The following is a 24,476-nucleotide window of genomic DNA, read 5'->3' as shown; positions in this document are numbered from 1 at the left end:
GCAATCATGACCAACAGAAACATTAAAATAGACACCAATTTCAGAATACTCCGAACGCATGTATGGTCTGTTCTATTATGCGGTTGTCAGTGCTGGACAATCACCAACAGCACGAGGAAGAAACTTGAGACAATTGAAATTTGGTTCCTGAGGAGAATTTTCAAGATATCCTGGACAGAAAAGAAAACAAACCAAGAGGTGTTAGAAATGGCAAACACAGAAAAGGTCTTTAATAAGAACAGTACGAAAAAGACAAATAAGGTTCATGGACCATGTTTACAGAAAAAGCAGAATCGAGCAGATTAGTATAACAGGAAAGATCGCGGGTAGAAGAAGCAGAGGACGACAGTGAGAAACATACGTTGACAGTTTGAATACCTGGGCAACATCAAAAATGATGAGCAACAATGAATTCATGAATGCCTTAAGGGAGAGAGATAGATGACAAGCCATAGCCGTCAATACATGTCCCAGGCAGGACACCATTTGATGATGATCTTCTTAATGTGTTAATCGATTAACCCTTTCATTCATGTGTATCTGATCTAACTTATCCTTGAACTTATCCTTCAAAATGAGCTGACTTCTGAAAAGGCCTGTAATGCCTAATAATGGAGGCAAAGCACATCACTCGATATCCCTGACTCTCACAAAAACGAATGTAATCAATTAAATCAAAAGTTGTGATAATTTATGACAACTTTTAATTTATTTAATTATTGGAATTCTTTTGAGATGAGTAATTTGTATATTTTACTTATTTATTTGTGTACTGTTATCCTCATCTTTTATAGTTGTTATTTAACAACGTTTCGGCCAACTATTCCTCTGGCCTTCATCAGATTGCTAACCATGACGGGACAGGAATGCTAAATCTCTCAACTGTAATTACTGCCTTCCATAGTTGTTGTCGTCTCACCACGTTTTTGGCCAAATAATCCTCTGGCCGGATTTGGATAGGATTGAAACCACTATCTTCAGACAATGCTCACCTGGAACCAATAATTAAATAATATATACCATTCAGTACGGACCTGACAATGGAAGATCAGATAATAAAAAACTTGGCTTTATAAGACCAAAAAATCCAACCTTGATCGCCCTTCGGGGCCTGTAGCGCAATGCATAGAGACATTGAATCTCTACAGTTCCAAGTGAGCATTGTCTGATGATAGCGGTTTCAAGCCTACCCAAAGCTGCCCAGTTAATAACCCTTATCCCTGAGTGGCTTCCGGGTTTTGATAAGTGGTGACCACCGTGTAAAAAAAAAAAAAGTTAGCAAGTGCTAACTTAGACATAAAAGGACTTTTTTTTTGAAAATTTGAGAAAAACGAAATTTTACAAGAAAACATTTTTATACAAGAGATAAAAATATAAAAAATTTTTTCAATCATGAAAATGTTTTACATTTTATTTAATTATTGGAATTCTTTTGAGATGAGTAATTTGTATATTTTTATTTACTTATTTGCAGACTGTTATCCTCATCTTTTATAGTTGTTGTTTCACGACGTTTCGGGCAATGATTTCTCTGGCCTTCATCAAGTTGTAGCAACAACTATAAAAGATGAGAATAATAGTCTGCAAATAAATAAATAAAAATATACAAATTACTAAAAATCCCAATAATTAAATAATATATACCATTCAGCAGGGACCTGACAATGGAAGATCAGATAACAAAAAAACTTGGCTTTATAAGACCAAAAAATCCAACCTTGATCGCCCTTCGGGGCCTGTGGCGCAATGCATAGAGACATTGAATCTCTACAGTTCCAAGTGAGCATTGTCAGATGATAGCGGTTTCAATCCTACCCAAAGCTGGTCAGATTAGTTGGCCCAACACGTGGTGAGATGACAACAACTATGGAAGGCAGTAATTACTGAAGATTCAGCATTTCTATCCCGTTGCAGTTAACAACCTGATGAAGACCAGAGGAATAGTTGGCCGAAACGTTGTGTAACAACAACTATAAAGATGAGGATAACAGTCCACAAATAAATAAATAAATAAATAAATAAATAAAACATTCCATTTATTGTTGTAGAACAACAGTGTATAACATTTCTTAAGTTTTGTCAACTGGTTTAAATCAATACCAATCTTGCATTAAATACTAATCCCAATTAATTTCTATTAACCCCTAACTGTACATCAAACGGATATCATAATACTTAGTCCGTTGAACCTTATTATAATAAAGCTCCATACAAAATTTCAACCAGATCGACCAAGTAGTCTCGAGAAGTGGAATAGACAGACAGATTGGCTAAGAGAAATGTAATATAGGTATATGCAGCCTTGTTTCAAAAAAAGTGAAAATTGTAACTTGGGAGTGAAACTAAATCTGGATCGAGCAGTGGAAGAAGAACCAACGTGCCTTTTTTCTTTTTTTTTTTTGGCCTGGCACAAAAAAGGTTTGTTTTCTTTCTGGCGAATAGTTTAAAAATTACATTTAAATTTACTAAACTACTGGGCCGATCTGGCTGAAATTTTGTATGGACTGTTATTATGATAAGGTGCAGCGAACTAAATATTATGATATCCTTCAATGCACAGTTAGAGATTAATTCAATGCAAAAATGAGCACAAATTGAACAATATTCAACCATCAACTTGGCATAAAACACTCATTCTAAGTAAACAGGCTATAACTTTTGCCCTTTTCTCGTGGAATAAAAGTCTAGCGAGTTGATAATCGTTGATGACTTATTGTATTATGCAAGGTCATCGTATGCAAAACCTTAAAGTTGTTCTAGCAAATGAGTCTTAAACTTTTGTTTTGTTGACGAAAATTTTAAAATAATTAGAGAGCTTACCTCTTTGAACCTGTATACCATGTAAGGCTTCTTAGCAGAAATGTTAATTCCAAAGCGACTAATCTTAGTAAGCAGTTTGCAGGAATGGAAGAAGTTCACAGCACAATAAATATGGTTTTATAGTAAAATTACAAAAAGACTTAAGCAAATTTGATCTTTCAATACTTTATTATTGTTGTGGTGGCACACATTCATTTGCATATGTGGATAGTAATTACACATAAATAGGAAGACTCAGTTAGTCTGAGTGTGTGTTCACCAGAAGCCACCGAAGGCTGCCGAGAGCAGATATGTTTCTCCAGCAAAGACTCTCTTATTTGACACCATTATGTAAATATCCTGTAAATATACCTTTTCCTAATACACTTCTTATTTGATCTACCTTTGTTTGTTGAGTCATCATTTGTATTGCTTTCTACGTTACTTGTTTCAACCTGCAAACTTAACAATTATATAAATATTTAGATGTTTGTTCAAATCAATTCATGTTTTTCTAAGTAAAATGTTTAATTATGCACTATTATGCATTATTCGATAATATTTAAATGCCATCGAAAATACGTTCTCAACAATCAGTCCAATAGAGGGTGGGGCGCTTTGACATTTTATGGCCTTGCTCTGTTGGACTGAAGTATGATTCTGTACTGTTCTAGGAGGTCTATCTTCTCACAACATGACAGGGCTGCTCAGGCATATTTTGTAGTCCAGAGTTCTCAACCTCTTGGTCATTGATATTTCAATACCTTCTTTCCGACTTTGTGTCACATCTTTACCGTGATGGGAGAGAGATAAAAAAAAAAATAAAAAAAAAGAAAACACCATTTAAAAGCAAAATCAAATAAATTTTCCCCTTTTTTTCATGGTCTTTTTTACAGATCCTGTTCAAGCGACACGAAAAACTAACGTACTTGAAGTGAAACTTCCTCTCCTTACGAAAGATTTTGAGTTGTCTCCTCTTGCGAAAGGACCATACCCAAAAGAAGACTACATGGAATACATCACGGTCATTGATGACTCGCCGTTTCCACCTTACGGTATTTATTTTATTTTATATTTTTTTACTACGACACTATTGGAAACATTAGATTTATTTTCTCCTCATTAAAAACTAATGTAACTAATAAATCATTTAAATTGCATAACTAATAATTTTTCCTTTTTCATTGAAAATACCTTCTATACTTCTGTAATTTAAAAAGAAATTAAGCCGGTCGGATTTCCCAAGTCAGACCTAAATAGCAATGCATTTGACAAACCGATGCTAAATATAAAGATCGTTAAAGATAACATGTCCTCGTTAATTTCTTGTCCAGACAATAAGAAAATAGAAGAAACAGAAGAAGATGAGGAGGAAGAAGAAACAGAAACGGAGGAAGATGACGAAGAAGAAACAGAAACGGATGAAGAAGATGATGACGATGATGATGATGAAGAAGAAGACGATGAAGAAGAGGAAGAAGAAGAAACAGAAGAAGATGATAATGATGAAGAACTTTCTTTAGACAAAACTCATAATATGGACAAGTTACAATCTGATTTTCCTGGAGTCACGTCACTCCATTCACAGAAAACAGAAGAAAACTTATCACAAATTCCATCCATGCCAAAGAAAGAGAATGTAAAGCAGGTAGATTTCTTGAAATTCATTAAATTTATTCCCATTTGTTTTTGCTTGGTAATAATTTTTTTTTATATATCTATAAAAAACTCTAAAAATGCTCATTAAAAAAAGGAACACAATTTTTTTTTGATATCTATAAAAAAAAACCTAAAAATGCTCATTAAAAAAAAAAGAACACAATTTTTTTTTGATATCTATAAAAAAAACCCTAAAAATGCTCATTAAAAAAAAGAACAATTTTTTTTGATATCTATAAAAAAATCCTAAAAATGCTCATTAAAAAAAAGAACACAATTTTTTTTGATATCTATAAAAAAAAACTTAAAAATGCTCATTTAAAATAGAACACAATTTTTTTTTGATATTTATAAAAAAAACCCTAAAAATGCTCATTAAAAAAAAAGAACACAACATTTTTTTATATCTATAAAAAAAACTAAAAATGCTCATTAAAAAAAAAGAACACAATCTTTTTTTATATCTATAAAAAAAACCCTAAAAATGCTCATTAAAAAAAAGAACACAATTTTTGCTTAAGTCTTAAAGAAACTATATACATAATATATATATACATCTAAGTCTTAAAAGATATAATTTTATTTTTTAGCTTTAACTTCAAATGCCAATTTGCCAGAGGGAAACAAGTGTAGATGCATGCTGTTCTTTTCAACAACCACTGCTAACCCCAACATCATTTGCCATGGTTTTCTATTCATCTTCATCTTCTCTTATTCTTGTCCTTCTGGCCATGTCGCCTTCGCGATCACCAGGGGTGTGAACACTGGTATAAGTATAAAAGTATAAAAAAATAAAACAATGCAGTCTCACAAGAGAAAATACAACAAAATAAATCAGTCGTGTCCTCTGTGTGTGTGTGTGTGTGTGTGTGTGTGTGTGTGTGTGTGTGTGTGTGTGTGTGTGTGTGTGTGTGTGTGTGAGAGAGAGAGAGAGAGAGAGAGAGATAAAGGACACTCCAAACATTAACATCCCCATCTTGGTTAAGTTTCTGTGTATCAACTAAGACCCAATCGAAATAATATAGCTGTCAAAGCCGTCACTATTATTTATCAGCTCATCTTGCTAAAACTTTCCCCGATCAGCTCTAAGCCTGCAAACTGCTGTAAACCCAAAACTCTCTCAAACTATTTCTGATTCCTAAATTCATTTACTCCAAATCAGAAATCTTATGTCCAGTCTTTTGTTTAAGAGTGACCGATAAGCAGAAAATGACTCACCCTCTCGGCTACTCCCAGCTGACCACTCATCCCATTTTCAACCATCTTTGTGTCTCTTGGTGAATCATTTCGGATCATTGTTGTAGGTTTTTGTTTCTTTTACTTACAACTTTTTTCTTTTTTGTATAAATCACTTCCTAATACTCTGGGGAGGGGGAAATTCCATATTATCACATGTCTAATTATTCCAGTTTATTTAAATGTCAATGAAAATATGTATTTTTTGGAAGATTTATTATAATTGCTAAAATCATTTTTCTTTATATTATTTGGATTATTCAGATCACTGTTTTCAGCTTAGGTGTTATTCTTACAATATTTTAGCCGACTTTCTTCAGGTGCATCTTGTCAAACTCGAAAATCGCATAATGAATTTGGGACTCTATATGGAATCTCAAACGGAATACTTTAAGCCATGGGCTAGCTTGCTCTTGTTCTGTTAGCCATGACTGGGTAGAAGTTTTAAGAAATTCATAATTGTTTTCTTAGTATCACATTTACTGAGGACTGTTACTTGTTCTACTTAACACTTTTATCCGTTGCGCCACAGATCATTGAAAATGCACCTGAAAAAAGATCAGATATCATATTTGCCAAAACGTTGTGAGAAGAACATCCAAGATGAGAAAGTAATCCAAATAATACAAATTATCAATCCGTATCTCAAAAAATTTAAAACATTAATTACTGTTTTTTAAAAATAAATCATAATTGATTTTATCATTAAACAAGTTCTAAAAAATGATAAGCTTGATGCTTCGGCAATTTTCATTTGTAACTTATAAATTTCAATGGACATCTGCAATGCGAACATTCTTTAATAAATGCATTTGTTGTAAAAAATTAAATTTATCTAAATTTTCTTAACGTACTCCGATGATTCCAGTTTAAGATTGACTTTCGGTTTTTGCTGTTTATTTGGCTGGATAAGTAGACATGGTCAAGCGGACCAGAAAGCTATTCTTAACATTGGGAAATGGGGAAGGGTTGTCACGTTATCTCAAAGAAAGATAGTTATTAATGAGAATGGACAATATCTTGCTTGTCACCGTTGTTTCGTCGGCAGGACGGAAACCGGAAGTCAAGACCAGCAGACAATATTAACTATAATCCTAATTAAACAAGAGAGCTAACTTCATTTTCAAATATTTTCTACTTTATTGCTGTTTTTAATTGGATCTGGCAACTTGTTCCAAAATATATCACTCTATTAGCATATCATCTAGTCGTGTAGCGTTATGTTGGGGGAGGGGGTGTAGTTATTACTTCTGTTAAACCTATTTACTTCATTTCATTTCATATTACATTATGTGTTCTTACATAAATTGGGGTTCTACACTTTTTGAACCCCTGTGTTATTTATTCGTTCAAGCAACTATAAAATGTGTGTGGAGGTGGGGGGGGGCTACATATTTTTTGTTCCGTCTTTTCTTTTTCTTACGCGGCCGTGCGTCAGTCGAGTAGACTTGCGACTCCACCACTGTTTTTCTACCGATTCACTCTCTGTAAATGGAATCTTTTTCGTAACACAGTAATAATGGAATGCTAAGTTTCTGTGTTTCTTGATACAGATTAATTTATTCAATCTCATGCAGCTGTCTGAAAATGCATCGCTAATTCTTCGCTAGCCCTTCATCTTAACAAGAGGTGGGGGTCGGGTCTTGAGCTCGCTGGCTACATCCTAAGATATGTGTACTGTCTTTCCGCCTCCAAGAGCAATTCTGACAAGCGTTTTTGTTGCTTCCAGGAACAACTGTAAAACTCTTGTTCAAATCTCACTCCCAAACGTGATCTCATAAATTTTGTCAAATCACGTCCCCAAAAACCGAAGCCCTACTGCAGATGGCTGCACTCATTAACCTTCCGGACATGAATAGTTACTCTTTTTTTGTTAATCAGTCATCTACAGCTGTGTTCAACAGGTTTTGAACTCATCGACTCTCAAGCTAAAAAATAGTACCTGTTACTGAAATCTATATCTATGTATAAGCTAAAACTGCTAGTCTGCTAATATAGGGTCCCACCATTATATAACGGTAGGGATGACCTCCTTTTCTTCCATGCAGCCTCTTTCTCACCGAAGAGACATTACTAGCCTTTCTCTACTCTGTATTTATTTCCATGGTAGGTGCTCGACTGAGTTTCAATCAGTGGATCCCCACCTCCAGTACAATATTCACAGTAAAGACTCCTCATCTAGTTACAACCACTATAAACAATTTTCCTTTCTTGTTCTGCATATATGAAGCTAAACGAAACTTCCATGAGCAAAGTTTCTTTCCAAGAACAGGAAGTGCACAATATTAGAAGACTGTTTCCCAGCTGACTGTAACATGATCGTTTTCAAGTTAAATTCTTGGATATACTATTTGCAAGGTGATCCTATAACAAGCCTGGCAACACAGAAGAAAATGACATTTCAAAATTTAAACGTGTATAGATTATTTTTAGTGGAGTGTCTATATACTTCTCTCATGTCTGTGTATACAGTCGGTATTTATTCTGGTTTATTGATCAAGACGTCGATAATTAACCTTTTATTTGTGTGACAGTCGGACAGGATAAATATAGTGTCCTCAATGATGCTGGGTTAAACAGAGCTGAGAGGAAAAAGATGAGGAAAAACCAAGGTCTTATGTATGATGTGAAAAGAAAAACTAGAATCTTAGGAAGATCTCCATCATTCCAGTAATTATAGAGCAAACTGAACTTATGAAAAAGAATTTTTAAAAAATAACTCGTGAATATATCCAGTGAACCAAGAGAGATTCAAACACTTGCACTTAAAGGGACAGTTAAAATCTTAAAAAGATTTCTCAGTTGATATGTATGAAATAGTGGGTGAATGTCTGGCATTTGGCAGGATGCCCAATCTTCATCAAAAACAAGATGATAAGAAAATTGAAAAAAAAAAAAATGTTTGAGATAGTGGGTGAAAAAATGTTTGAGATAGTGGATTAAAAAAAATGTTTGAGATAGTGGATTAAAAAAAATTTTGAGATAGTGAGTGAATGCCTGACATCTAGTAGAATACCCCATCTCCAGCAAAAACAAGATGATAATAAAATTGAAAAAAAAAAAAAAATGATGGATGTGAAAGGTAAAACAACTAATTTTCTTATTAATAAAATGTTTATTATGATTTGCATAATCAAATGATAACTTTAATTTTTTTTCAAAATGTCCGCAAAAGAATAATACTTCAGATTGATCTAAAACTATTTTTTCAGTCATCGTTAGTGAAAGAAACAAAAGAGTTCAACATTTTATTACGCATTGAGGATGAAAGTCAAGAACACATTTTGCATTTGTTTTGGGAAGAATCTCCCGCTTTGGATGCTGCTTACGAACTTGAAAATTACACAGTGAATATATCAGGGACAGAATTTGAGCCGACAATCAACAGTAATAAAAGGTGAGATAACTAAAAAAAAATATCAGGATATTTTTTTACATTAGGTCCACCTCCACAATTTTCTTTAAAATAACGACTTTCATAGGTTTTCGACTATGCTGAATAAGAAAAGCTCATTTAAATTTTGCAGAGACAAGTAGTTTTCGGGATATAAAGACCTGTACTATACACTGTAATTCACTGGCCGCCATGTTGTACACCCGCGGTAAACAAATCTACTTCTGTGCGACCGACACTGCCACCTAGCGGAAACAAATCAACTTGTTTTTTTTTTTTTTTCCACAACCGAGAAATTAGTACTGTGCACGCGTGTAAAACAAAACATTTTCCACTTCTTTGAGTAATTTCATGTTAAGAACGGTTTTTGGAATAAACACCCCCAACCTCCCCATGTTAAGAACAGCTCTCGGAATAAACACCCTCAACTTCCCATGATAAGAACAGCTTTTGGAATATACACTCCCAACCTCCACATGTTAAAAACGGCTTTCAGAATAAACGCCCCACTTGGAGAGTATGCAAAATATTTGCCCCAAATTTAACTGTGATATTCGTTGTCAGCATACCCATCCGTAAATACTATTAAAAAAAAAATTGGGAGGGGGCAGAGTCAGTCGCAGAAAAATGGATTTGTTTCCACTAGGTGGCAGTGTCGGTTGCAAAATTTAAATGAGATTTTCTTATTCAGCATTGTCGAAAACCATTAAAAGTCGTCATTTTAAAGAAAATTGTGGAGATGGACCTAATGTAAAAATTTACAAATACCAGAAATTACAATTTTCATTCATTTTACATTTGCATTGTTTTATGACATCCTTTATCTCTGTTTATATAAAGTTAGATATACTTATATATTTTTATGCATAGGATTCACTACTAAACTAATTAACCGATCATTATGAATTTTGAAATATTGCTGCTAAGTGCAAGAGGTCGTAATGTGGACTATATTTAGTTTACTTTAGTTTTGTAAAATAAGTATGGAAGCCCTTCATGAAAATTTAGATACCTATGATTTTTATGAAATTTTAACAATAGGTATGGCACATCAATTAATAAATAGTACCCAAACGTCAATTTCTTTTGTGTATTTTAAAATATCTATGAAGGCAAAATATAAGCCTTCTGTTTATAAAATTCAAGTATTTCAGATTTGCATTAAAATTTATCCATAGTCATTAAACACTGATTATACAGGATTCCCTGAGTTGCAATTTCTTCTTAAGACGCCTTTATCTTAAGCCTTAAATTTTTTATATTTTCTTGGATCCAAATGATGTAATAGCTAATCAAAATTGGAATAAGAATATATATATATATATATATATATATATATATATATATATATATATATATATATATATATATATATATATATATATATATACTAGTGTTGAGACTATTAATCGGAATCTGGAAACAGGAAAATCAGAATTTTGCGGGGTATTGGAATTGTAAAAATGTGTGCCTATTTTCCGGTGCCAAAAAAACGATTCCTTTAATTATTATTTTGTATTTGATTTTGTTTAAAACAAAAGGTTCCACTGCTGATAGTAATAATAGAAATTTATTGATTTTAAACAATCAGTAAAACTAAAATCTATAGATCACCCCGACAAGTGTGTTTGTATGTTTGAGAAAATATCTGCACATTTAACGTACGTTTTTGCAGTAAGCTGGAAAAAATAACAACTCTACAGTTTGATATTTAAAGATTTATGAAGAATCGGAATCGTGGATTTTGTACAGAATTGAAAAGAGAACAAATCGATTTTTTTTTTTTTTACAGAATAAAGGAAAATATTAGAAAATTCCAACTTAATAGCAAGTATTCAACTCATAATCAATTTTCATTTTCCATTTTAATTCCTGCAGACGTATATCAGCAGATCACAATCCACTGGGTTGATCACTTATTATTAGAGTTTAGGACATAGTGGTGTCCCATAAGCGCGATCGTTTACAAGGGAAAAAAAATGGCACAAAGAGAGGTTTACCTACAAAGTTGATTTTTTTTTTTTTATCTCATCCTGACATTGATATTAAAGCTTACTTTTTTTTATTTAAAAACTATTAAAACAAACTTTTAAATATACTCGGTCATTGATATACGAGCGACTTCATAACTAACTTGCATATTTCTTTAAAAAAAAACGAGCTTCATTAATTAATTATTCATTTTTTATGGTTTCTTATTAGATGATTGGTTTCATTTAACTATTACGCTTAATTCTATTTATGCATAGTTTCTACATTGTGCGTAATTGTGTAGAATTTAGGATGAAGACGTTCTAGCACACGAACATGCTTTTATCTATATTCAAGCACGTCTGATTGAACACACAGAGTTATTCTTTTTTCCGATTTTTTTTTTTCAATTTGCCGAGCGGTCTTTTTTATTTCAGCTGGCATGTTGTATGTTATGGCGTCCAAAAGTTGTTGTTTAGCCATATTCTTCTCAACTACTTTCTATTGGTGGATCCGATCGTCGTCAGGAGCGATTGTTGTTGTTGTCGTTTTCTTTTTCTTTTTCTTTGAGGCTTGGTGTATTTATAGTTTTTTTCTTTTATTTTAGGTTATAAAGGTAGGTGCAGGATGGTTAGGAGCGAATCCTATTTTATCTATATATCTATAAAAGTGAGAATGTGTGTGTGTGTGTGTGTGTGTATGTGAGAGAGGATACTTCTAAACCTTTGTACTTAACGAATTTTTGATCTACGGATTGAAATTTGTTATATAGGGTATTCAGACACGTGGAAAACTTAATCTTTTTTCATCCAGAAAAAAGACTGCTAAGAGGTCACAATTGAAAAATTGGTACATGGAAGTCAATAGATTTTTTATCTGTTTGCTAACTGTTTCACGAATGCGCATGCGTGAATCGTTCACATTACAGATTTCTGATAATAAAAATAAGTAGGTTTGAAAACACTTTTTTAAGGATTGTGTCAAGCTGGCCTAATAGTTATCGTACTTGACTCCCTGTTTTTAGGTTTTGGTTTTGATCTCAACTCGAGTATTTTTTTGCTTACAAGAAGTGAACAGTTTAGAAAAACTATAATACTCGCATACACATGTCTAAGTTTCTGCATGAATTAAAATATGATATTATTAAATATATTTTACGACTGGGCAACGGCAGGCGGCCTGCTAGTATATATATAAAAATGACCTTGTTATGTGTGTGCAAAATGTTTCTACTAAACTCCTCACTGAATGTTTGATATACAGACATGAAACTTGGGAATACTCTCGATTTGGTGTTTAGACTGTAAGACTATATATATATATATATATATATATATATATATATGAGCAATACAAACAAGGATTAGAAAACTCCAGTATAATTTGTTTGTAATGTGGTTTTTTTTGGGGGTTTTTTTTTACATGGGGATCACCACTTATCAAGACCCGTAAGCTACTCAAGGATAAGGGTTATTTTGTGTACAATAATCAATGGGATAATATCGTAGTAATAGTTGGTATTGGAGATTTGATAAAGTGTCTTACTTAAGGGGGCGATTAATCAGGAATTTGTTTATGTTGGACGTGAAGACATCCAAGTTGAAGTCAGGTGGGAAACAGGCAAACGGAAGAGAATTCTACAGGCGTGCACTTCTCAGAAAAAAAGCTATGTTCATGGAATCTATGTTTTGATTTAGGCACAGATAAAGAGTGGGGGAAATTACTGACAGTGGTTTTAGCTAGACGGGTGTTTATCATGAAGGATTGGCGAGGGGGATCAGAGATTGGAGCTCAGACGAGCACTTGCCATGGAAATAACGATAAAACAAAGACAGGCTCGCAACATCTCTTCTGTGGGAGAGAGGTTGCAGGGAAGAGAAGAGAGCATCCCCCACTAAACCACAAAGTCTATTTTGTACTTTGTCAAGGCAGGATAGGCTGTTTTTTGAAGCTCCAGTCCAGATGTGGCAGCAGTACTCCATCTTTGGACATACTTGGCTTTTATAGAGATAGAGAATTTCATCAGTAGTGCGATATCTTCTGGAGCGGTAGAAGGATCCTACCATTTTCCCAGTGGCCCGGGCAACAGCCTTTATATACGTGTTCCATTTCAGATCAGGAGTAAAGGTCAAACCCAGGAGCTTGTCAAAACATGAAGCCTCCCCAAGACGAGAGCCATCCATTTCAATTGATGCTAGATGAGGAACAGAGCGTTGATGATGTAAAGTTAGGAGCTTGGTTTTAGATGCATTAAAAGTAACAAGCCATCTCTTCCCCCACTGAACCATGCGCTCAAGATCAGAGGAGAGGGAATCAGAGAGAGCTTTGTCATTTACGGCCTTTGATGTGTTGCCGTAGATGGTCATGTCATCAGCATAGATGTCAACCAATGAATTAAGCATGTGTTTTAGGAGATCATTGATGTAGATCAGGAAGAGAGTTGGGCTTAGGATGGACCCCTGGGGGACTCCAGCATTAATACTGTGGACCTCTGATTTCTGCCCATCAATCACTACTATTATGAACCTATCAGAGAGCAATGATTTAATGATTGAGAAAACATTTCCAGTTATACCATAACTGGAAATCTTGTGAAGTAAGCCCTTATGCCAAACCTTATTGAAGGCCTTTGATATGTCAAGACAATTGCCCTAGAAAGGAAGCCTTTGTCGAGAGATTCACTAATCCTATGGGATATAACTGTTAGCACATCAGCTTTAGATCTAGCAGAACCGAAACCATATTTCATGTCACAAAGGAGGTTATTTCTGCTGAGGTGGTTGGCTACTTCTTTATTTAATATGGATTCCAGTAACTTACTCATGACACACAAGAGACTTATTGGTCTGTACTGAGAGGGGGATGATTTATCACCTGAGTTCTTAAATACAGGGCATACTGACGAGGTTTTCCAGGGTGTTGGAAAGCACTTCTCCTTAAGGCAACGCTTAAACAGTTTTGTAAGTATGGGGGGAAAGTTCTGGTCGAAGATTTTTCAACACTATAATTGGAATGCCGTCTGGGCCAGTTGCTTTACTGGAATCAAGATTCTTGATTAGTTTGGCGACCTCGTGCACAAATATTTGAATGTTGGATAAGGTGTTGTCTGTTGTAGGAGGAATTACGGGGAGTTGGTGCCCTTTGTCACAGAGGGTAGAGTTAGTTGCAAAATTCTTGGCGAATAGTTTGGCCTTGTCTGATGCTGATGAGATGACCTCAGGTTCATTGATGATGGTTGAGATGGAACGCACGCATCTGTTCAGGATCCTGTTTGCTATTTGCCAAAACTGGTGGAAACCAAGCCACTGCTCAGCTACTTTGGATTTGACGGACTGAGCATATAGCTCTCTTGCATTTTTTATTACTGTTTTACAGTGGTTGCTGGCAGTCCTGAAGGCAGCTTTAGTCTCAGTACATCTATTACGTTGGTAGCTATGGAAAAAGTGATTTCTGTGCGCAATGGCAGCGGCACATTCTGCGGAGAACCATGGCTGGCTGTTAGGTTTTTGTTGAAATTTTTTGGGTGGTATGAATCGATCTATGCCTACAATTAACCATTCGGTCAGGTCTGATACTATAGAGGATACATCCTTTTTAAACATGGAATGCAGACGTAGATCAGATATGAATGTACGGAAGCTATCCCAGTCAGCCATAGAGTACCGATATACAGTACAGTGGAGAGGTACATCTGAAGTCTTATTGAATTTCATTTTTATCTTAACTGATACAACTGTGTGATCGGAGGATCCCAGGGGAGACAGAACGGAACATGAACATAGCTCAGGGGAAGTTGTGAGAAAAAGGTTTAGAAGGCTTGCATACTGACCAGTAGTATCGAGCACACGGGTGGGTTCATGAACAATCTGAGTAAGGTCATAGGCAAGTGCAAAATCATGACAGAACCTCCCCTCATCATCTCTTATTTGAGTGGGTCAGCCATTCCATATTATGGACATTGAAGTCACCGCAAATGTGAATGGTAGGGTTTTTATACATGTTATAGCCATTTCAATTTGAATTATATCAATTACACAAAAACTTTTATTTAGGCCAACCAACATGGTTTCATTAGGAAAAAAAAGAAAGCAACTCTGATGATCCAAATTATGTTTCCACAAAAGACATGATACCAGCAGGATCTGTAGAAATTCCACAGTTGTATCCTTCATCTGTTATATATTGCTGCCGTATATCTATTCTATGCACATATAACATGACACAGACCCAGGAATATTATTGCACCACTTTTGTTCAAACTGAAAATAATACTTATCTAAGTATTAGGTTGATGCAAAAATAATGTCGTTTTTATATATATAGTTGAACGTCAAAAAGACATTATTTTTGCACCAACCTAATAATTTGGTTAATGAAGCCTCGGAATATATCTGGTTATGGAAATCCATCTCCAAAACTTTTTGTGGTTTAAAAATATCCCGATGCCTCTGTTCAGTCTCGAGAAACAAAGGATACCCCTATAGGGCCAGCTGCACATGTAATTGTGTGGCAAGAGTTGCACAATCTCCAACCACACTTCTCCTGAATCGGCACTGTTTGAGTCCAGTGGCAAGGAGAAGTCCAGGGCGACTGGAAACAATGCTGAGATAAACGAAGAGCACATACAGCACCTGGAAGTCCGAAATGGTCACCCATCTAGTACTGGCCAGGCTCATCGCTGCTTAACTTCAGTCAAACGTGATTATGCTGCTTAAAAATATAAAAGCGCATTAATTTGCATGAATAACTGTGTTAAGATGGATGGATTGGGGAGTACTGCGAGTCGAGGGTTTAACAGCTGAGACAACACATTTAAGTGGTGTAAATTACAGCACCAGTTAAAAGGAGTGCTGCCAATTTTTATTTAGGTTACATGCTATTTTGGTGAGGAAGTAAAGTTGATGTGACTAGGTGAGATCACATCGAGTGTTCAGCAAAGGAAAAGATTGAGTTTGTATCATGTTCTGGAGAATTGTTTATGCAATTTGAGATTTGGAGTTTTGGAGAGTTATGTTAAGGAGAATTCTTAATTATGATTCGAAAGTCGTACTTTTTAATTTAATTTTTTGTGTTTGAAAGTTTGGGAGAATATATAAGGCTAGTTATGTTTGACTGTGTATGAAGGGTTAGTTATGTTTGGCCGTGTGTGAAGGGTTAGTTATGTTTAGTTGTGTATAAAAGGCTAGTTATGTTTGACCATGTATGAAAAGCTAGTTGTGTCTGGCCATGTATGAAGGGCCATTTATGTTTGTTCATGCATAAAGGGCTAGCTATGTTTAGTCTTGTATGAAGGGCTAGTTGTGTCTGGTGGTCTATGAAGAGCTAATTATATTTGACCAAGTATGAAGAGCTAGTTGTGCTTGCTCGTGTATGAAGGGGTAGTTATTTATCTGACCATATATGGAGAGCTAGTTAGGTTTGGTCATATATGAAGGACTAGTTATGTTTGGCCGTGTATTCAAGTCGGGTTGTATCTGGTCGTGTATGAGGGCTAGTTGTGTCTGGCCCGGTATGAAGGGTTGGTTGTGTCTAGCCGTGTATGAAGGGCTAATTATATGTGGCTGTGTTTTAAGACCTAGTTGTGTCTAACCGTGTATGAAGAACTATTTGTGTCTGACGTCACTAAAAAGAGTTGCTGTAAATGTTTTGTTTAGATTTCAGTCTTGTACAAGTTTCTGATATATTTCCATTCTGCGAACGTCTGGTGCAAATAGAGACTCCCACGATATTATTGGACCATCTTTGAACAGAACAGATACTACACATTGGCTACCAAAAACGTGTATTGTAGTTTGAGTTTCATCTCGACACAACAGTAACACCAGATGAAATTTAAAAAATTACTTTTTTTTTTTATTGTATCTTAGATGATCCCATTTTTTAAAAAGGTATTAAAGATGATAGTATATGTACGAACGTGAAATTAGCTCATTCTATTATTATATAGATTCTTTTGGTATGCATCTGTTAAGTTTACATTTTTAAGAATTCTGTTGCTTTTGTGTCCGGAATGCACTGGATCATGAACTTCCTATAAAAAATATGATTTGTATTCTTCATTGCCTTTAACTTATGGTAAATAAACGTTCTTTTACGCCCACCCCACTCGGATCCCAATTCTTTTCTTTTTTCTATTTCATAACATTATCATTATTGAAAAGATCATCATCATGGTATTATGATATTTTGATTGCTTTTATTTATTAACAAGATTTTTGCTTGAAATTAGTTTAGAAGTTTATTTTTATTTATTTATTTCCATCTTTCTTTACCTGTTTCACAGTAAAATTCCGTTTTTGTTTTTACTCTTAGACATGAATGTAACATCGAATTGGGAGAGAAAAAAGTGAGAGGACTTCAGCATTGTTGGGATACCCAGCAGGAAAGAAAATGTCCCATCAAAGGATTAAAACCAAATTCTTCATACAGGTATTCAATATTGTTATTACTTTGTGTTGAATCAATTAATTGGAACCAGAAACATTGAACCTTTTTCCAGATATCGGAATCGTAAAAATCTTAACCTATTTTTCTATTCCAAAAACGATTATTTTAATCTTTTTTGTTTGTTTGTTTGTTTAAAACTTAATTTTCCATTGATGATACTAATGATAAGATGAGAAATAGTTACTGTTTTTACAATACTAGTTTTCATTGTTGCTGTTTTGTCTAGTGGTTGCTATAAAAAATAAGCTTCTCTTTATGAAGAAAGATGACACAAGGAGACGTTTGTTGAAAGTTTTATTCAAGGTTTTATTTAGAGAAAATTAACTTAGAAGAGAGAGACTACTGTTCTCTTAGCTAATTATTTACTTCTTACTTTTCTAACTTAACGAAATGAATGATGCACACAGACAGAAAACATCTAGGTAACATTCTACTTAGATTACAAGTTTACTACATTTTTTTTACAAAGAAGTCACCATTTACCAAGGCCCAGATCCACTCGAGGATAAGGGTTAATGAGTGTACAGTAGGCAATGGGATAATATCTTAATAATCGATTGTAGTGGAAATTTGATAAATTGGATTATATAAAGGGATGGCTCATTAAGAACTTGTTTACATTGGACTTGAAGATGACCATATTGTAGTCAGCTAGAAAGCAGGGAAACGGAAGACAGTTCCACAGATGTGCAGTTCTAAGAAAGAAGCTTTGTTCATGGAATCTACGTTTAGACACAGATAAAGAATGGGGGAAATTATAAATTATGCTTTATTGGTGGTATGTTATTTGCATGGCTTTCATGGAGAAACTGATCTGTGTGTGATTTGAGTAATATTTTATTAGTTTATATTATTTTAGTAATTAATTTTTCATTAATATTTTTATAATTAGAAAGTGAGAGAGATATCAAATAGTCTTAATATTTGTAACAATTTTTTAGAGAGAAGTCAAATCGAATGTTTTTCCTAATGACTGGTGCCATATCAGCATTTGTCTCTGTATATTATAATCTATTTTTAAAAATTTTTTGCCTTCAGTATCTCGGTGATTGGCACATACAAGTGCCAAGCGCATTCAAATGCAGAAATAATGACCTGCAAGTCATCTGTTGTGAAGTACAAAGTCAAAGGGCCACCTGGACCCCCCAAACTCACTTCCTTTGAAGTTGACCTTTATCAGGTAAGTCAATTTACTTATGATATTTATGATAAAAAAATATTACTCTCAAAATAAAGTGCAGAAATGGAGGAGTGTAACAGAACCACTATCGCTGTTAGCAGCAGCAGCAGCAGCAGCAGCAGCAGCAGCAGCAGCAGCAGCAGCTGTATGACAGTTAACATATGTAAATGACCAAGCCGGTTGCATCTGTGACGTCACAGAGAAGGGAAAGAAAAAGCAGAGACAAAAAAGACACATATGGCCAGAGACGCAACAGAGAAACACGTGTTTGTGACATGGACAAAAAGTAACAGCGAGGGATACATGGGTAATGAGAATGTCTTAAAAACACATGGTCGATGAGATAAACTAAATGAATTGTTTAGAACAAGAAGCAATGCGTTGTTGGAAATATCAAGAATAAAAGCCTTTTGTAAAAAAAAAGAAAAAATGCTGAGTCAAATTTCCTTCCTTTTCCTTTCCTATGTTTCTTTGCAAGACTTTCATCTACAATGTGTTGGGTTCATTAAAATGTTATGTAAGATTATTTTGAATCGTTAAAAAAGCTGTATAACGGTACAAGTTTATTATGAAATTTCTATATTAGTCATGGACATTTCATTGATCTTTTATGCATATCATTAAGAGGAAAGGTTAAATTTACAGGAGTTTTATGTGTTTCATCTCAAATATCTATTTAGCTGATTTAAGGAGTATCTTTTTACGAGAATGAGTATCACCTTTTTCTTAAGAAAACCATACATTTGCATAATAATGAAGGATAACAATATCAGGATGCCACTTTCCAAGAACTACCCATCTGTGGAACACAATGCCATGGGGTTGCTTTCCAGCTGACTACAACATGGTCGTTTTCAAATCGAATATTAATAAATTATTGTTAACTCTATCCCTCTTAAATTTTGTCCATTTTCAATCATTGTCTCTAATCAAGGTGTTTCAGAGCCGTTATCGCTTTTTGAAGCAGCAGCAGCAGTATGATAGCTAACATATGCAAATGACCAAGCTGGCTGCATGAAGAGACGTCACAGAGACAAAAAAGGCACATGTGGTTGGAGAAGCGATGGAGAAATTTCAACCATTGTCTCCAGTCAAGGTGTTTCTCATCGTCCATCTGACAAACTCATTGACCTTTATCCTCGAGTTGCCGTTGGGTCTAGATAAGCAGTTATGAACAAAAAATTTGTACAAAAAATCCTACAAAGATGACCACTCTTCACATTTATTTGGTCACCCCTAAACTGTAGTCTTATAACTTGGAGGATGCCATTCATTACCATATTCCACCTGATCTGTTTTATTTTTGATATTTCATTCCCATCCAGCATAAGAATATTTTGACATTTAATCTTCACATTTCATGAGTGATGTTTCTGACAAAGGGATAAAAATTGGTGCTTTCTAGATCTAAAGCTATCCATTCAACACTCATCATTAGATATTTTTTTTACCTTTTTTTAGTTTTTTTACCTTTTTTTCTTTGAGTTCCTTACATCACTGACTTCATGCCTTATCTGGAGCGATTTTTATGAAAAACCATTCTTTGTAATCATTCCAACCTAAGTAACTCTCATCATAATTGTACCTTTCAGGTGTCATTTTGCATTGAACCGTCTGAGAACTTATATCAGAAGGCAATGCTCAAAGGATTTAAACTGTACATTGATTCAATCTACACAGGAAAATTATTCAAGGATCCAACAGAAAGGATTATACAGAAATTAGAACCAGGTATTTGAAATCATCTTTTAATACATAAAGTTATCTTGTCGGTTTTTCCATCTTGAACCTAAATAGCAATGCATCTGGCAAATAGATATTTGATTCTGATTAGAAATTTTTTCCTTTTTATTCTTGCAGCATGTTTTTTGCACTAAAAAAAAGTACAGGGTGTAATGATAAAATTGTCGCCATAGAAAAGACGACATTATTCCATTTCCGTTTGATGAAAACCGTTTCTTTTTTTGTTACAGACTAACTACTAGTTGGCCAGTGGTGTACAAATCACAAGAGTGATAGAAGCCTTCTATCATGTCTGAAAGTGACACAATGTTCAACAAGCGAGATTGGAGATGTGCCACTGTTCAACTCATGTTCTCTACCGATCCAAGTTATGACAGCAGGACCATTGCCAGCATTCTTAAAATGCAAATCCAGGTGATTCAATGCTTAAGGGCACAGTTCAGTGCATCGAACAATCCACAGTTATGATCTTTGGTGTGGTTTCAAGTGAGGATCACATCATGCCACCTCACATCTTCAAAGTCTGCTTGAAAGTCAACAAGTGTACCTGGATGTGCTGAAGACTGGTAATCTCCTGGTGCAGTCAGGTGGCCACTGGCAGACTCTGAGTGTAGCAGCAAGACTCAGCGCCAGCCCACAAGTTCAAAGAGATCCAGGCTTGGCTTCAGAAGGAATGCTACAACTATGTACCCTTCTCTCACTGGCCCTCCTCTTTCCCCGACCTGAATCCGTTGGACTACTTCGTTTGGTTATACGTCAAGAACATCATCAACATGAACCCCCCCCACAACACCAAAGCCAATCTGATTGCGGCCATCTGGCGAGTATTCGCCGAGCTCCCGCCAGCGCTTGCAGAAAAGGCATGCTCCCAGTTCCGGGCCCATATTGAGACAGTGATTGAGGCTGAAGGTGGCTACATTAAGTAGATGTCAGGTTTACTACATAATCAAGTTATCTGAATTGATTTTTTTCAATAAACGTTTTAAAATAAAGCTGTAGTGTTTTCTTTTGGGCGACATTTTTATCGCCCTAAAGAAAACACACACACACACACACACACACACACACACACACACACATATATATATATATATATATATATATATATTCCAGTTTGTTTCCAAAATAAATATTGCAGCCAGGAAGATTATTACGATGGAGGCAATTTTAAATAATTACCTAAAAGGCTCAAAATTTAAGGATGTTAGTTCTTAGTGTAACTTAAAGGTTAAAATATCAATTATCTCACTTTACATTTTTAGCTTTCTTTTTTTTTTTTCATCTCTTTGTGATTTACACATTATTTTTTTAATCTAAAAGTGTAGACTAAAATAATATCAATGAATCCTGGGTTAGAATTAGATAAGACACCATATGCTTTTTGTTCTATGTCCATTCTTAATGGTAATATTTACATTGGGGTGATTGACTAAGTGAGTACCATTATTATAAATTATTACCATCATTATTATTTTCATGAGTTAGGAAGATCGCCACTGGGAGCATTTACTGTTTGATGCTTTTAAGTAACGTTTTTACTATTATTTGCTAGACTTTTTAATAAATATTGAATTTAACATAAAGAATGAATGCACAAGTTACGATCTATTTTAAATTGATTTCTTTTCTTTTCTTTACAGTCACATTTAAAAGATACATAAATGTTGTATAAAAATTATCAAAATGTTAATGTTTCATAAAAAAAAAAAATAGATTCAAGTTTTATTATATATTTTTTTAAAGGAATCAGTGTCACACTGACTGCTGTGACTGTTGCTGATGACAAGTTAGGAGAGAGTAAGCAATCAGTTCCCATCCAAGTGACGTGTCCCCACAAACCGACAGCGCCTGTTATTAAAGAAGAATCGTCTTCAAAGAAGGGGTGTGCCCTTATTTCTTGGAGCAGGCCTTCAAGTACTGAACAGCAAAGTATCAGTTCATACAGGTAATATACACAGCATTTTGAAGTGATACAAAATCGATTCAATCAGTTCTATCTCGGCGTCCATATTGAAAATAAATAAGTTAAGCTGCTGCTTCTGCTACTGTTGCTTCAATTATTTATTATGGTTTTGTTGGTATTTCTTGTTTTAATCACTGATCATATCATAGTACATTTTTAGCCCATTAAAAATCGACGAAAGTTATAGGCCGTTGACTTAGAATGAGTGCTTTATGCCAAATTGACGGTTGAATATGGTTGAATTTGTGCTCATTTTTGCATTAAATACTAATCTCTATTAATCGGTAACTGTGCATCAAACAGATACCATAATACTTAGTTCGTTACATCTTAACATAACAAAGTTCCATACAAAAGTTCATCTAGATCGGCTCAGTAGTTCTCGAGAAAAAGTAGAATGGATAAACAGACAGACAAAGAGAAATATAACATATATATATATATATATATATATATATATATAAGAGAAAGAAAATTAAAACTAAGTTGAACTTTACAATCAAAATTTATTGTTCGACTGAATACTCCAAAAAACAGTCTACAAAGTCCTTATTCTGCAGAGTTTCAAAGAATGCTATTCTTGTTCTTCTTCTAATCAGAGGACATAAAGAAATCAGCAAATTATATTTGTAGCAATGCTAGAATTTGCTGGTTAAGGCATTAAGTGAAACCACAATTTATTGTAGTTATAAATTGACAAATAAAGAGTGAAAAAATTTTGGATATGTAAAAAAAAAATATATATAAAAAAAACAAACCGTGCATACTATTTCAGCTTGCATAAAAATCTTCTAAAGTTGACCCGAAATGCAAAATAGTTAATAATAATAATAATAATAATAATAATAATAATAATAATAATAATAATAATACCAAATTAATTCTAATAATAGTATATTCAATGATCATGGGTAATAATAATAATAATAATAATAATAATAATAATAATAATAATAATAATAATAATAATAATAATAAAGAATTAGTAATTATAGTAACAAATGTAGTAATCAGTATAAGAATTTTTTTAGTAATGATATATATATATAATGTAGATATGTTGCTGGTGTGTGCAGGAATAAGATTATAAGCAAACCATCATCATCATCATCATCATCATCATCATCATCATCATCGGTTTAACGTTCGCTTTACATTGACATGTATAGAACAGCTTTAAGAAATTGATTTCCAAAATAACCTATCTTTAACAAGGTCTGATCCCCCTTTCCCTCGGGTTTATTTTTGTCACTTCTTCCCATGTTTTCCTTTGCGATTGCATGTGAGCTGAACTTGCTATCTCAACTGTTCTACATCTACTAACCAAAGAACTTGCATCAATTCTTTCAACATGCTCATACCACTGAAGTCTACTCTTCTGCACAAATCTCCCTATACTGTCCAGATTTAATCTTTCTCTGAGGTCATCAGAACTAAGGCAGGCTGTCTTTAAGACTTGTATTACACATCGTTAGTATCATTCTCATATCATTTCTCTACATGCAACACATGTCCTCAACTCTCATTAGCCAGATTTCAGTTCCATCATTACACTGTGTATACATGCCTGGTAGAATATTCCCTTGATAGACAGAAGTAACGCTCTACTGGTTAGTCATGATAGAAGTTTCCTGAACTTACCACATCCACTCCCTATTCTTTTCTCTCTCTCTCTCTCTCTCTCTCTCTCTCTCTCTCTCTCTCTCTGTGTGTGTGTTGTCGTCGTCGTTGTCGTCGTCCTCCTCCTCCTCTCACTGAACTCCTCTTCCTCTTATTTCTTCTTCCTGCTTAACTGTCCTTCTCTCTCTCTCTCTCTCTCTCTCTCTCTCTCTCTCTCTCTCTCTCTCTCTCTCTCTCTCTCTCTCTCTCACACACACACACACACATACACACACCTTTATTCTTCCTCTCCTTTAATTTCCGTTTCCGTTTTATAAATGAGTCAGTCATTTTTTTCTTTTAATCTCAGGCAACGCCAGGTAGATATATAGCTAGTGAATAGAATTAATTGTTAATTAAACATCTACAAAATGCAAAACCTGAAAAATAGGGGCCACCCTCGACTGTGGTCAATCACTAACATT

The 24,476-nt window shown here is 34.4% G+C and overlaps 1 protein-coding gene across 5 annotated transcripts in view; it reads left to right on the top strand.

Annotated features, from left to right (window-relative positions):
* The window catches only part of LOC145243404 (uncharacterized), a 302,808-nt gene that overhangs the window by 157,027 nt on the left and 121,305 nt on the right, over window positions 1-24,476 (top strand). For 3 of the 5 annotated variants that reach the window (XM_080106258.1, XM_080106257.1, XM_080106256.1), the window contains 7 exons: window positions 3,696-3,854; window positions 4,134-4,447; window positions 8,883-9,091; window positions 17,372-17,488; window positions 18,545-18,686; window positions 20,279-20,417; window positions 22,173-22,374. In XM_080106258.1, coding sequence (XP_079962384.1) covers window positions 3,696-3,854; window positions 4,134-4,447; window positions 8,883-9,091; window positions 17,372-17,488; window positions 18,545-18,686; window positions 20,279-20,417; window positions 22,173-22,374 — 1,282 coding nt within the window. The remainder of the gene's footprint in view (window positions 1-3,695; window positions 3,855-4,133; window positions 4,448-8,882; window positions 9,092-17,371; window positions 17,489-18,544; window positions 18,687-20,278; window positions 20,418-22,172; window positions 22,375-24,476) is intronic. The other 2 variants (XM_080106260.1, XM_080106259.1) reach the window with 1 other exon arrangement.

The sequence above is a fragment of the Euprymna scolopes genome, chromosome 22, assembly GCF_053919585.1.
Source record: "Euprymna scolopes isolate OS-2025 chromosome 22, ASM5391958v1, whole genome shotgun sequence".
Classification (NCBI taxonomy): domain Eukaryota; kingdom Metazoa; phylum Mollusca; class Cephalopoda; order Sepiida; family Sepiolidae; genus Euprymna; species Euprymna scolopes.
Note: the sequence above shows the minus strand (reverse complement) of the source record. Positions and strands in the feature narration are given on the sequence as shown.